Source organism: Netta rufina, assembly GCF_964035555.1.
Source record: "Netta rufina genome assembly, chromosome: 2".
Taxonomy (NCBI): Eukaryota; Metazoa; Chordata; class Aves; order Anseriformes; family Anatidae; genus Netta; species Netta rufina.
Window position 1 is genome coordinate 150,093,232 of NC_140124.1, and position 12,794 is coordinate 150,106,025.

Here is a 12,794-nt window from a genome sequence, read left to right on the forward strand (position 1 = left end):
TTGGAAATTTTGTAAGTCAAAATATTCACCTCCTTGCATAATAGTTGTTTTCAGATAGATATAGCTTCCTGTGTGTGTGTGTGCTGGAGGAAGAGGTAGACTGTTATCTGAGAAATTATGTGTAATTAAATGGCAATATATGACGGTTTAAAATGTTAGACAAATTTCAAACAAATACGAATTGCTGAATAAAGAGCAAGTAAGGACATCATAGAGGCCTTACAAGTTCAAATTGTTCTAAAGACATCATTTCAATGTATGTGTGGATTTAATACATCATTCATGTGAAGTTAAGGATTTTGTTTTGAAGAGAAATAGAAATGAAATGTCATGTAGGTTTCTGTTCTTCACTGAAAGCAATTTCATAACATTTTTAAAATGAGGAAAATGATATATTCCTTGTTTTTGAAAGTTTTACAGTAGCTAATTAAGAAAATAAGTTATACTTTTCCATTTTCATTGCCTAGGTATAATGAAATCAGAATCACCTACTGTGCCTTTACAATAAAATCAAGATGAAAAGGAAGAAAATGTTTTTGAACTGGTTGTTAACAAAACACTGCACTGAGTGTAAACCTTTTTGAAATGCAGAGATACCAACTAAAAATATTGAACCAATTTTTTAAACAGGTAATGGTAAGTGATGATGTCCTTGAAAAAAAATTGATTCAACAAAACTGAGAACCTCACATTCTTCATTTATACATAATTACCATGTGGTGAAAACAAAATTGGAGGATATTTTATGGATGCTGTTTTTGGCTGTTTGATATAACTATGTATCTTAAACACAAACAGGTAGCTTAATTTCATTAGAAAATATTTAAATTAATGGTTTAGTCCATAGCTGGTAAACTGAGACTGTTTTTACAACATAATATATTGTTATCTTTCTGCCTTCTTTATCTTGTTTCTCTAATCCTTCTGTCTTTCTATGGTAGAGTTTTTCTGGTAGTCATTGGCAGTGGAGTCTCATTCAACTAAACCGAGCTGTAAGATATTTTAAATCTTCACCAAAATTATAATTTTGAAATGAAAATAGAGAAAGCAGGGGACAGATGTGTTCCCTCAGTTTCACGGAGTGCTGAGATTTCCAAGTGTTATCACTTAGATATTACTGTATCTAAGTGCATAAACATTGTTAGCAATGAATGCTGGAGTAATTCTCTTTTGTATCCAAGGTACAATTCACTTTATTATAATAGTGATTAGATTTAGGAAACACATTACTGTTGAAACTGCTAATATGTTTTTATTAACAACCTCAATTGCTTAAAAATTCAAAACCAAACCAAAACAAAAAACAGATCCTCAGTGAAGTAGTTAATCTTGAAAATATGACTGAAACTCTGAACTTTCTGAAATGTTTCTGAAAATTTTACTGAAAAGTCTTGTTGAGAATAACAGCAATTGATGGAATGATAGGAAAGGAAGGGTGGAACAGAAAAGATTATAATGCTTAATTGTATAGAGTTTTGGAAACATGCAAGCTAGAATTTAAGTCACTTAAGAGCTTTGAAAAAACTCTCTTTATGAATCTTTCCTTTCATACAGGACTACACTTCACCCTCTTCCTCCTGTGCAGTAAATGAATCAACCTGAAAGCTAAACTTGCACCTGAAGATATTTTCTATGAACAATGGGTGAATCAATGGAGTGAATCTATAATTACAGCTGTATGGTTGAGGGCATAATGTGGCACATAGAGTTTTCTCCAGAGCAAAATTACTTGGACCATCAAACTGGAAAAAAAACACATAGCCATATTGAAACAGAGCCAGGAGTCTGTAAGTCCTGAAACCCTAAAAAAGAAAGAGATTGCAGACCAATGGAAAATGACAGTGGGAAAACAAAACAAAAGAAACAAACAAAAATCACATCTGTCAAAATTTCAGCTCAGAATGCACAAACAAGAAAACAAACAAAAAGCATTATTTCCCCATAGTTGGACAAACTATGATTGTGGTGGCTTTAACTTCTATTTTCAATGCAGTCCACAAAAAAAGCAAATGAGAAATGAAAGAATGAGACTATTATTTCCACTGAAAAATAATTCAGCTTCTCAAGATGAAAATCATTGGGAAATACAGAACATCATCTCTTGCTTTCCACCACAAGACAGAAGGTAGTATGTTACAAACTTTATATTTGTATTCCAGGAAATCTGCACGTACATTAGGGAATTCTTAAAAATCCCTGAATCCCAAGCAGGTCCCTACTGAGCAGTTCTAATTTCTTGTACACCTTCATGTGTATATTGGCTCTAAAACTCTCTTGCCTCTAAAATATAAATTATAAAACATTTGCCACAAAACTGATGACTTTCTATAACTGAATCTTTTAGGCATTATGTAATGCTGAATAATGATAACAATAACATTTAAAGTTATTAGAATGATGGATAATAAGAGATGATAAATATAAGGTATATTGAGGGGTCATTTCGAGAGCACAGAAATGATTTTTTAGTTTTCTCAATGTACAGTAATGCCTGAAGTATTTATATGAGCTTTACAATTGGAAAAAGAAAAAAAAAAAAAAGTTTTCCTATGCAAATACTTATGAAAGGATATAATATTCCTTTTTTTTTTTTTTTTTTTTTTTTGACTCATGTTTTTTTCCTTAGCTGGTCTTATGTTTTAAACCAAGTTAGTACAAAACCAGACCATATGGGACCTATCTTGCAACTTGTCATACTTCATATGACATGTTATGTATGATATATTGGGTGGAAACAAAACTTCAGAGATTGTAATTATGCCACCTATTACCAAAAAAGGAAACAGTACCACCAATGAAAGCAACAAGAAGCTTGACCTTCCTGTAAGAAACCTTAAGTTTAGACAGCTTATGAGAAACAGAGGAGAAATAAATAATGAGAAACAGAGGAGGAATGGATTTCAGGTTTTCAGTCATATTAAGGATGAAATTTCTTGCAGTTATGGGAAAACCAGTGTGTAACTTTGAGAATATCTACTTTTGAGGACCTATTGATAACAATAATGAAAATAGTTTATAACACTTATGTCAAAAGAAAATAGTCTCTTCAAAATTAAAAGAGAATGTTTGTTTTCTTATTGTTTCTCCTCTTTAACACAGAACCACAGAATCACAGAATTTCTAGGTTGGAAGAGACCTCAAGATCATCGAGTCCAACCTCTGATCTAACGCTAGCAGTCCCCACTAAACCATATCCCATTCCTTATTGAATATTAGCTAAAATTTTAGCCATCTGGTTTTTAAATATATATATATATATATTTAAAAGCCCATGCAGTTATTGAATAAGGAGGAAATATTTCATTCATACCTTCTGCTTTTTATTTATTTTTTTCTTACTTTAAAGTTATATTGTGACTCCTGGAATGTTATCTGGAAGAACTGCACAAATAACTATACTTCTATTTACTTACCACATTTTTAGCTCCTTATTTGTAGAAAATTTCATAAGCCACATGACAGCTATTGGCCTGTGCACTCTCCCCACCCCCACTCCTATATCATATATGTGATATATCCTTGGATCACTGCCCATGGATACCGATCAAGTGAGCATGATCAATCTGCTCAAAAAAGCAGCCACCCAATGTGTGACATTGACAGTCATCTTAAAGAAGATATGTTTAAAAATTGCTTAAATGAGCCACTATTTCAGAAGCAAAGGGAAAAAAGAAATTGGAGGGAAAAAGTCTCCATTCCTCAAGAAATTTGAATATTTCATTTTATTGTTGTCCCAAATACAAATGGGGATATTTTGTATATAAAATATATATGTGTGTGTGTATAATATCTGTAACATATATACGTGTATATATATTGCATATTATACAATACTTTCAGGATGAAAATTAGGAGAAATTTCTTCTCAGAAAGAGTGGTTAGGCATTGGAATAGGTCATCCAGGGAGATGGTGGTGTCACCGTCCCTGGGGATGTTTAAGGTTTTATGTGTTACTTAGGAACGTGGTTTAGTGGGTAACATTGATAGTAGGGGGGTAGTTGGACCGGGTGATTTTGGAGGTATTTTCCAACTGTAACCATTCCATGATTTTATGATTCTATATACATTTAAAATGTATCAATATAATATATGTACTTTTCAGATTTTCATTTGCATTACTATATAAATTATAATATAGAATATGGAATATATAGTATAAATACATTATATTATGTAATATACAAAATATATTTATATATAGATGTTCATAATAAAACGTTCCAACAGAGTTATTGGAAGTATATCAAAATATTTTGTTCCTAATTTTGGGGTTAGTTTATCATTAATTTGAATTTTAGATCTCTTTAATATAGTGACCAGATGTCTGTGTTTTCTATTTAGGGCCAGGCTATATTTGCATTTCCAGTCATATGATGCCTATAGCACACTACTTTGTTTGGTTATAGGTGAGTCTCAACCGCAGAAAAGTGACTCTGCAGGAAGTTCTGCCCTCAGGAAACAACTCAGCTCCAAAACCTTGCAAAACACTGGGCCAAGACAAAATGCACAGATTAGAAGCAAATATTTAGATTCAACCCCTACTTTCAGCCACACTGAAAGAAACCTCTGTGTATGTGTGTGTGTTTGTTTTTAAAACCCTTTAAATTGGAAGTATCTTGTCTTCATTTTCCTAATAGGAAATAACATTTCAGCAAAATTGAATTTCTCAGGAAAAAATATTTTCTTCATAGAAATTTCATTTTCCCTGAGAAAACAAAATAATTCTAATGGAAAATCCTCAGAATCATCTGGAGCAGGGGAATTTTCTGATGGTGTTTTCTAAATAATTTTACAATGAACTCTAGGAAACAATGATGAAAGTAAACCTTACAAAATGTTAGTTTACTAAAGATTAGACAAGAAGAGAGATTAAAAAAAAAAAAAAGCCCGCAAAATCCATAAACCACAAAAACGTAGTCCTAGTCCTACAGTTAAAATGAGAACAGATTATTCTAGAGAGAGTCCAGCTTTCCCTCAAAGACTTCCTAGTCAGCAACAGCTGGAGAGACTTTCTGAGATAGATAACCGGCATCACCCTGCACAGGCATTCCTTCAGTTCTCATGTAAAGTCTAAAACATGACATCTTCCTGGATATCTTTATGATATCTTTATAATACACATATCCATACAGGAGGACAACATAAATTCTTTTGAGAAAGAAAGAGTAGTGTAACACTATATATTTTGTATGTATTTTGGCTGTATTTTGATCTCAATGCAACTTCTAAAATAACATGTGAACCTTCTTCTGATATTTCAGTAGGAATGCAAAATATGCATAACACTAAATATAATTTCTGCTGCCTTGTTACAAATTAATAAGCAGCAAACTTCATTTTAATGGATGCCTCAGTTCTATTTTGGAAATGATGATGTACTTAAGAACAATTGCACCAGCTTTGACCAAATGTTCACCTAGTCAAGCATGCTATTGCACACAGTGACCAAAAGGAGATCTCAGAAGAGTTTAAGAATAGAGTGATACTTCCCTGTAGGGGCATCACAGCTCCAAAAACTGATCTGTGAGCCAAAGGATGTTTTAGGATTTTCTTTGCCCAGGCAGGGTTTTCTTCCATGAACTTAGTTCAACTGATATGAACTTTTTATATCCAAAACATGCTGAAAAATCTAGTTTTGCAGTTTAATCTCACTTGTGTAAAGAAATGTTTTTTAACACCTGTGAGCTATTTTTCACATGATGGCCCCTTCTTCTTGTGAGGGGAAATGACAATGACCAGCCAGCCATTCACTATTCACCTGATTTCTCAAAGAAAATCTTTAAAATGTCATATCAGATCGATACACAGCAGCAAAATAACAACAATCATCTCACTTAACCTGCACAAATCAGGTTGTATCACACTGGAATCAGTAAGGTTACAAATGAGAGAGCAGCTTGGTCTTTTTCAATTATCAATTCCAGTTAATACAAAAATAAGAATATTTCTCCAATACCTGACGCTGGTTTTCTGTCTCAAGCCTCAGTCTGGCTTCTACACATCTTCTGGTCTCCAGGAAGGCTTGACGTTGTGCTCTGTCTGATAGGTAGCTAATGAAGATTCCTGCGGTGTTCATACACATAAATAACACTGCTTGAGCCGCTATCTGCAACGAACAACAAGCAGGATTTTATCAGGCAACAGAAATAAAAATATCTGTTTAAAAAAAATAGGAGAGAGAATGACTGCTCTGCAGTCATGTTGGCTGTAAAACTAAATGGTTAGGAAAGTTTGCATAGAAGAATCCCCTGGATCTTAATTAAAGGCATCAAACATATAAAATTCTCTCTGCCTCGAGGAAGAAAGATACAGTATTTGGGGGCATTAAACTCTAGTTGAACCACAAATGATGTTTCCAAGAACTGACTCACAGGGCTATAGTCAAGAATGATTACAAACATAATTAACAATTTGTTTTTGCACTGTCTTTTCTGTAGAAGCAACTTTGTGATTTGTTTCATGGTTTAGTTTGAGTGCAAAGCCATATTAAGGAAAACAAAGAGTGTCATTTAGCTAAGAATTACTATCAGTAATAATAGTTATTCTGTTATTATTAACCAAATTAAATAAATTCATTTTCAGCTGAAGTCAAAGCACAAGCTTGCACAATCTGAATCCTGAACCATCCAACAAGGTAAGCTGAAAGCATAACCAAATGCTTTCATAGCCTGTGCCTGTGTACATAAACCTTTTCTTCACTGATGCCTATATAAAATCTACAGTCATTCCTTGTAGAAGGTGCAGGTGTAGTAGAGGTTATTTTTGTGTTTTTGTTGTTGTTTTTGTTGTTGTTGTGTTTTGTTGTTGTTTTGTTTTGTTTTGTAAAATCCGTGTAGTTGTTGAATAAGAAGAAAATATTTTATTATGGTCTATGGGTCATGGTCTAGAAATTGCATTTTTGTAGTGTTATCTTATAATCAGTTGCCCTGAAATCCATCTTGCTTCTTCCAATAGAAAACATTTAGCAAAGCTCCCTAATCTCATTGTGATGCTGTGCCTAAGAACTGCAAGTCTCGTTCCTCACATTCATGCGGGCTACAGAAGTGAGATTTGATATCAGACTAAATGCATTTGCCAGAAACTTCAGCTTTATGCATTCCTATATTTCTGAATCTGGAGCATTGTTCTAGGACAGTACAGGGAATTCATTTACAATTTATATGCCTTGATTAAATGAGTATGCATATCCTGGCTCCAGCTGAAGTTCTGTTTAACCTTTGCCAATAATAGACATCTAGGCAAAGCTTTTGAGAAATAAGGCTTGATTAGCATGATCTTTGCATCTTTCTAGCTTCCAGGATCCTGTGGTTTACAGTACCTTTGAGCTGGAGGTGGCATACTCCGTCCATCTGCTCAACAGCCCCCGGTAGATCTACCATGTGCATTTTTCTCTGATTTCTTTCTGAAGCTAATTATACCTTTGGCCCTTATGGCATCTGATGACAAAGATTTCTACAATTTAATTAGGCACTTTGTGATAAATATGCTTCCTTTATTTTTCTTTAATTTGCGTCCCTATCATTTCTTTGAGTGCCGCATCATGTTTTTAATACGAGAAACAGTGACTAATCATTCCCAATTCATCTTCCTCTCAACTTACCTGATTTTACTGAGCCTTTTCTTTAAAAAAGGGAGGAATTCAAGAGTATTTAGCCTCACTGTGTTTTTCACAATTCCACCTCTCTGCTATTTTTTTCCTTTCTTCCACATTACCCTGTTTGTCTGGAGATAATGTGCCTGAGACCAGCCAGTTTCCACTCAACACTTTCTACCTTTGCTCCACTATAAAACAGAAAATACAGTAATTCAACCCATGAGATAACTCCCTTTTTTTCCACAGGCTTCTAGTAAGTGTATGACGGGTTGACATGAGATAAGACCAGTTTGGATTGCATTGTTCAGCACAACTGAACTCAGCTGTGGGTGGCTGGAGAAGTCAACATTTCATATGATTTTGACCAACCTGAAGATAATCTGTGCACACACACTAGGAAAGCTAGGGTTTAGGGTGACAAAAACAAACAATCAGAAGTCTAGTGTCAGGGTATTCTTGTTTATTTGCAAATTCAGTTGTAACATCCACATGAGCCTAGTTCAGTCACCTGTCTCTGCTAATACTCAAGACTAGTTCCACTCGCTTCAGCAGATCTCCTTAGAGCAAATGCAGTAGAATTTGGCCTTCAATTAGATTTCATGAGTACATAATTTGATTTGGACAAAGGGAATTAAGGAAAACATGCTACAGGTAAAACTGCAGAGGCAGAATTTGCTTTTCTTACACATAGTCATCTGACTGAAACAAATCTAAAGAGGAAACTGCTCTGCCTTGCAAAAATGTCAGTCTGTGTCTCTTCTTAATAAAAATGATAATAATTTTTAAAATATAAAAATAAATCCATAAAAGACTTGAGTCTTTTGTTGTCACTCCTTTCTCTTGCTGTTTACAGTGGTCATTTCCAGAAGCCTTGTAGGATTTTCTTTTGCATATCAGGGCCACAGTCCACGGTACACAATGATTTTATAAGATGCGTGCTGTTTCAGATCTTTTTGACTGACCTGAAGATAATTAACGCTCACACAGTAGGAAAGCTGAGGTATAGGGTGAAAAAAGGGAAAATGTTTTCACATTTAAAATTCCTTTAGTACATTTTTACCTTGCACAGGACTCAAATAAGTAGCTATAGCAGAAATATCAGGTAATCTTAAAAGCCATGAGTGATACATTTTGATGTTAAATAGAGCTCTGGGAGGTCTGCTTCTCATATATATTATAAATTGCAGACAAAAAGAGTATCCATCACCATGCTGCTTGGGAATATTTGTGTAACAGGACCTGCACTGTCCATGCTGAACCTGCAGTTGCACATGACTGAAAGCACGATGAATACAGATAAAGAAAGTTACTTGAGAAGATCATGCAGGTGGTTAGAAATAGCCATAAAAATATTACTCTAAAACTTTGCTTTCCACAATTCTCAGAGGAGGTAATTAAAAGTTTAGTTCACAGAGAAATCACTTGTCAAATCAAATTTACATTTATAAAGTATCCTTCATAGAGGCACCTTAGAGCACTTTGCAAAGTTGATGTGAAAAAAAACAAAAACAAAAACAAAAACAAACAAACAAACAAACAAAAACAAAGGCAACGAAAGGAGAAAATGCAGGTCAGACAAGTTTAAACTTAAATTTGACAGTACACATGGTTCTGACCAATTCATCTATATTTGTGATTGTATGAAAAGGGTTTTGCTGGAGTAGCTGAAAACAAGATAATATTTAGAGTGAATTTGGGAACAACCAGATCTCAGGCAAAGAAACAATTAAAAGGCACTGGACACAGCTGGTCAGGTGGAAGTATTAATCAAAGTAGGTACAGTATAGGGAACAGGGAAAGGAGAAATCATTAAAAAGACAGTGAAGGAGCTCAAAAGACTGTTGTGAAGTGGTAGGTGAATCCCAGACACAGAAAGATTATCACAACAGAACTGAATGTAGTTCAGGGAACTGGAAATTCAGAAGGGTACTGGTGAGGGAGTTTGTCCGAGCTGTTGAGAGCAGAGCTGGGTTATGCATAAAAACAGCATTTAGTAGGCATTTCTGTTAAGAGAAACTAGTTGAGTTTGTCTTGATTTGGAGTTTATGACTGTTTCCAGGAGTGTATACTCAGAGAGTGAGTTAGGGAGGAGTTTGCAAATGTCAAAAAGTTTTAGATCTTCAAAAATCATAACTGATGTGTGTTTGAATTCTGCCATGTGCTTCCTCGTTGAAAAAGTGCATTTGTCCATCAGGGAATTTAAATCAATAAGGTCTGCTGTAGGGTCTCCTAATTCAGCGCTTTCTGAGACCTGCCAGTAATAGACATTTCTGCAGTGCATAGTGCCTGACTAAGCTCAGCACTTCCAAAGAGCTCTTAACCTAAGATGCAGTAAATAATCAATATTCAACAAATCCAAAAGATTGGAAATATGTCGACAGTCAGCTAACCCTAAAAAAGAGTCACTACCACAGAGAATCTTTATCATGAATAGTTCAGCCAAAGGTAGCATACATCTATATGGAAAGCACAGTGGAGATGGAGGAGAGAAAGCTGAAAAAGCCTAGGAAAAAAATCTGAAATGTGCAGGAACACTGAATTTCTGTGTTATCACCCCAAGTGCAGACAGAAGAAAACAAACAAACAAATAAAACTAGTATGCTCTGCAGAAATAAACCTAATATTAAGCTTCTTAGCAGGTGATTTTTTTTTTCTTCTGTATAGAAACAAAACAGTGTTGGGGCTAATCTCACCAAAACACATATGAAAATTAAAGAAATTATTTTCTACATAATCTCTAGCTGGACATTCTCAAGAAAGATTAACACTAAAGAACAGAAGTTTCATTAATTCCTGAAATGAGCCTGTGGGAAATTATTTAATTCTTTTCCTATTTGTTTTTCTAATTTAGGATTGGCTTCAATAGCAGATTAGAGTGGTTCTTGGCTGTTTTGGGAAAACTAGGAAAGTAAAGCTGTTGTGCTACTTTAAGAGTGTTTTCAGAATGTGCCACATAAAGAACTGGTTGCTATGGTAATTATTATTGGTTAATTAGGTTTGGAGAAGCATTTTGATTCATAATTAGTTGTTTAACTAAAAATAGCAGCTTGCCACAAGGTTGGATTTTGTACCTAATGTCTCAGAAATCTCCCCATTTTCCCTTCCCCTTTCCTAGGTTACATAGAGGGGAAATAATTTATGTTTTTTTTTTTTTTTTAAGAACTGATCACCAGAAATGAGCTGAGGGTTGCATGAGAAGTGTGGGATTTGAGACCAAAATGCTCTACTTTGTGTAGAACAAGAACATGTGGCAGTACAGACTCCAGCACTCTCTCACTGCTGGGCTGTAGCAAGCCTCTATCTCCAGCTGAGACCATGATTTTATGAATCAAAGCTCTTGGCAGCAAAACTAGTAAGTACCTGTATCTCTGTGCTGCCTCTTGCCCACCTTGATCCCTCAGCACAGCTTCTTCTTTATCGTGCCAGATCAATTATTTGTGGGACCCTACTGTGAACTGTATCAGGGAACTTGGCCAACTTAAAAAACAAACACTTGGTGTTGGCAGTGATTTTCCTATCTAGAGCAGTTGTCTGATTGAGTTCACAGCACAGTCTCCACAGGGAGAGGAAGCACGTGAGTATTCATAGTTGGCACTGCTGCCAACTCATTAACCAAAATCATTGCTGCTTTATTGTTAAACCACCTTGTAAAGAGTTTTCTTATTTCCCATGTTCACTCCATCTGACTTCTCCTGGGACTCTGCTAAATGACAATGTGTGTTTGTTTTAGATTATGAGTACTTCTTCATCAAAGTTTATTGGAGACCTACCTGGCCCACAAAAGTGCCCAAACTGCTGCCTTGATATTCCAGAAAGCTCATCTGTTCCTGATCCTCTACATTGTCCAATTGTACAACATCTGTTTTATTGCTGCTCACAGCTGGAGTGAGTGTTAATTCTTTTATCTGATCCAAATATACATAATTTACTGAAAGTTAGGAATATAGCATATACCTGAGAAGACAGGGAGAGAAAAAGGGGTGTTGTTTATTGATAGTAAATTTAGTCAAGCACAGACTGTGCTGATTAAGAGGGGTGTTTCACCCCACCCATCCCTGGTTTGTTAAATGTGAAAGCAGCTATTTTTCTAAGTATAACCTCCTGGATATAAAGCCTTTTCATTTAGAACTGAGTTTTATGGTTCAGCTGTGCACAGCTCCCACAGGAACATCAGCTGATTCTTCAAAAACTCAGACCTCCTTTCAGGCCTCCAGGAGAGCAAAGCTCTTTTAAGAATCTTGGTCTTCTTGCTTCCAAAACTGACACTAGAGGACTTCATGATGTACTTAGGAGCACAGTCTGGCCCTTAAGATGCAGGAAATCTGTAGCCTCAAAGGCTGGTTAGCCCTGTCTAACAAAATATAGGGTGTACCCCAAGGAACGAATAGATCATCCACAATGGGAATAACTGGTCTCATCCATGGTCCTCTCCATGCTATTTCAGAGTATTTTAACAAACCTATTGTTCCTGCACTGCTAATGATTTAGAAAACAAAGACCATTTTCCTTCTGAACATTTGTGTAAAATCAATTATTCTAGTTGAAGATAGAATTCAGAAATACATATCTTTAATATTCAGAATAAGAGGTTTAATTTACTGTTAGAGAAATAGCTATTTCTTTCTCGCTCTTTCCATCTCATTGAATCCATTAGGAATGTAGAAAATTGAATGTCTGAGTAAATTGTTCACCAGTAGCTCAAACCATACAATTTGGCAGATCACCTATCAACCATGTTTTACAACATGGTGTGGTACAAGAGATCTTCCAGGAAAATCATATCATATCAGACACGTAAGAGCTGACATAGCTTGAGTGATGTACAGAGGCAGTCAAGCAAATACATAACCCTGCTAGTGCCATTGAACAGCCACAAATGTCAAATTATTTTCAGCACATCACATCCAACTCCCCTTGAGTCAGGCTAAAATTTAGGATTCAGACAGAACCTTAACAACAACAAACATCTATTCTGGGACTGCTGATAATCTTTTGGTACTTTTCTTTTTATGAATATTAAATTGACTAGACATGTCTGGGACATTGTCATAGTAGGGTCATATCCCATACTTACAGGTGAACAGACAGAGGTGGGTAAATGATCTTCATTAGGAACAGTTTTCTATGGATACAGGGTAGTTTGCTGAACCCTCTCTCTGACTGTCATCTAGGAACTGATCTTGAGCTATACAATGAAATC

General features: G+C 35.3%; 1 protein-coding gene across 1 annotated transcript in view; it reads right to left on the minus strand.

Moving 5' to 3' along the window:
- ADCY8 (adenylate cyclase 8) overlaps window positions 1–12,794 on the minus strand; it is a gene marked incomplete at its 3' end in the record, with an annotated part of 122,755 nt that overhangs the window by 89,972 nt on the left and 19,989 nt on the right. Inside the window, exon 2 of the mRNA XM_084281797.1 lies at window positions 5,957–6,106. Within this exon, the coding sequence (XP_084137923.1) occupies window positions 5,957–6,106 (150 nt within the window). The remainder of the gene's footprint in view (window positions 1–5,956; window positions 6,107–12,794) is intronic.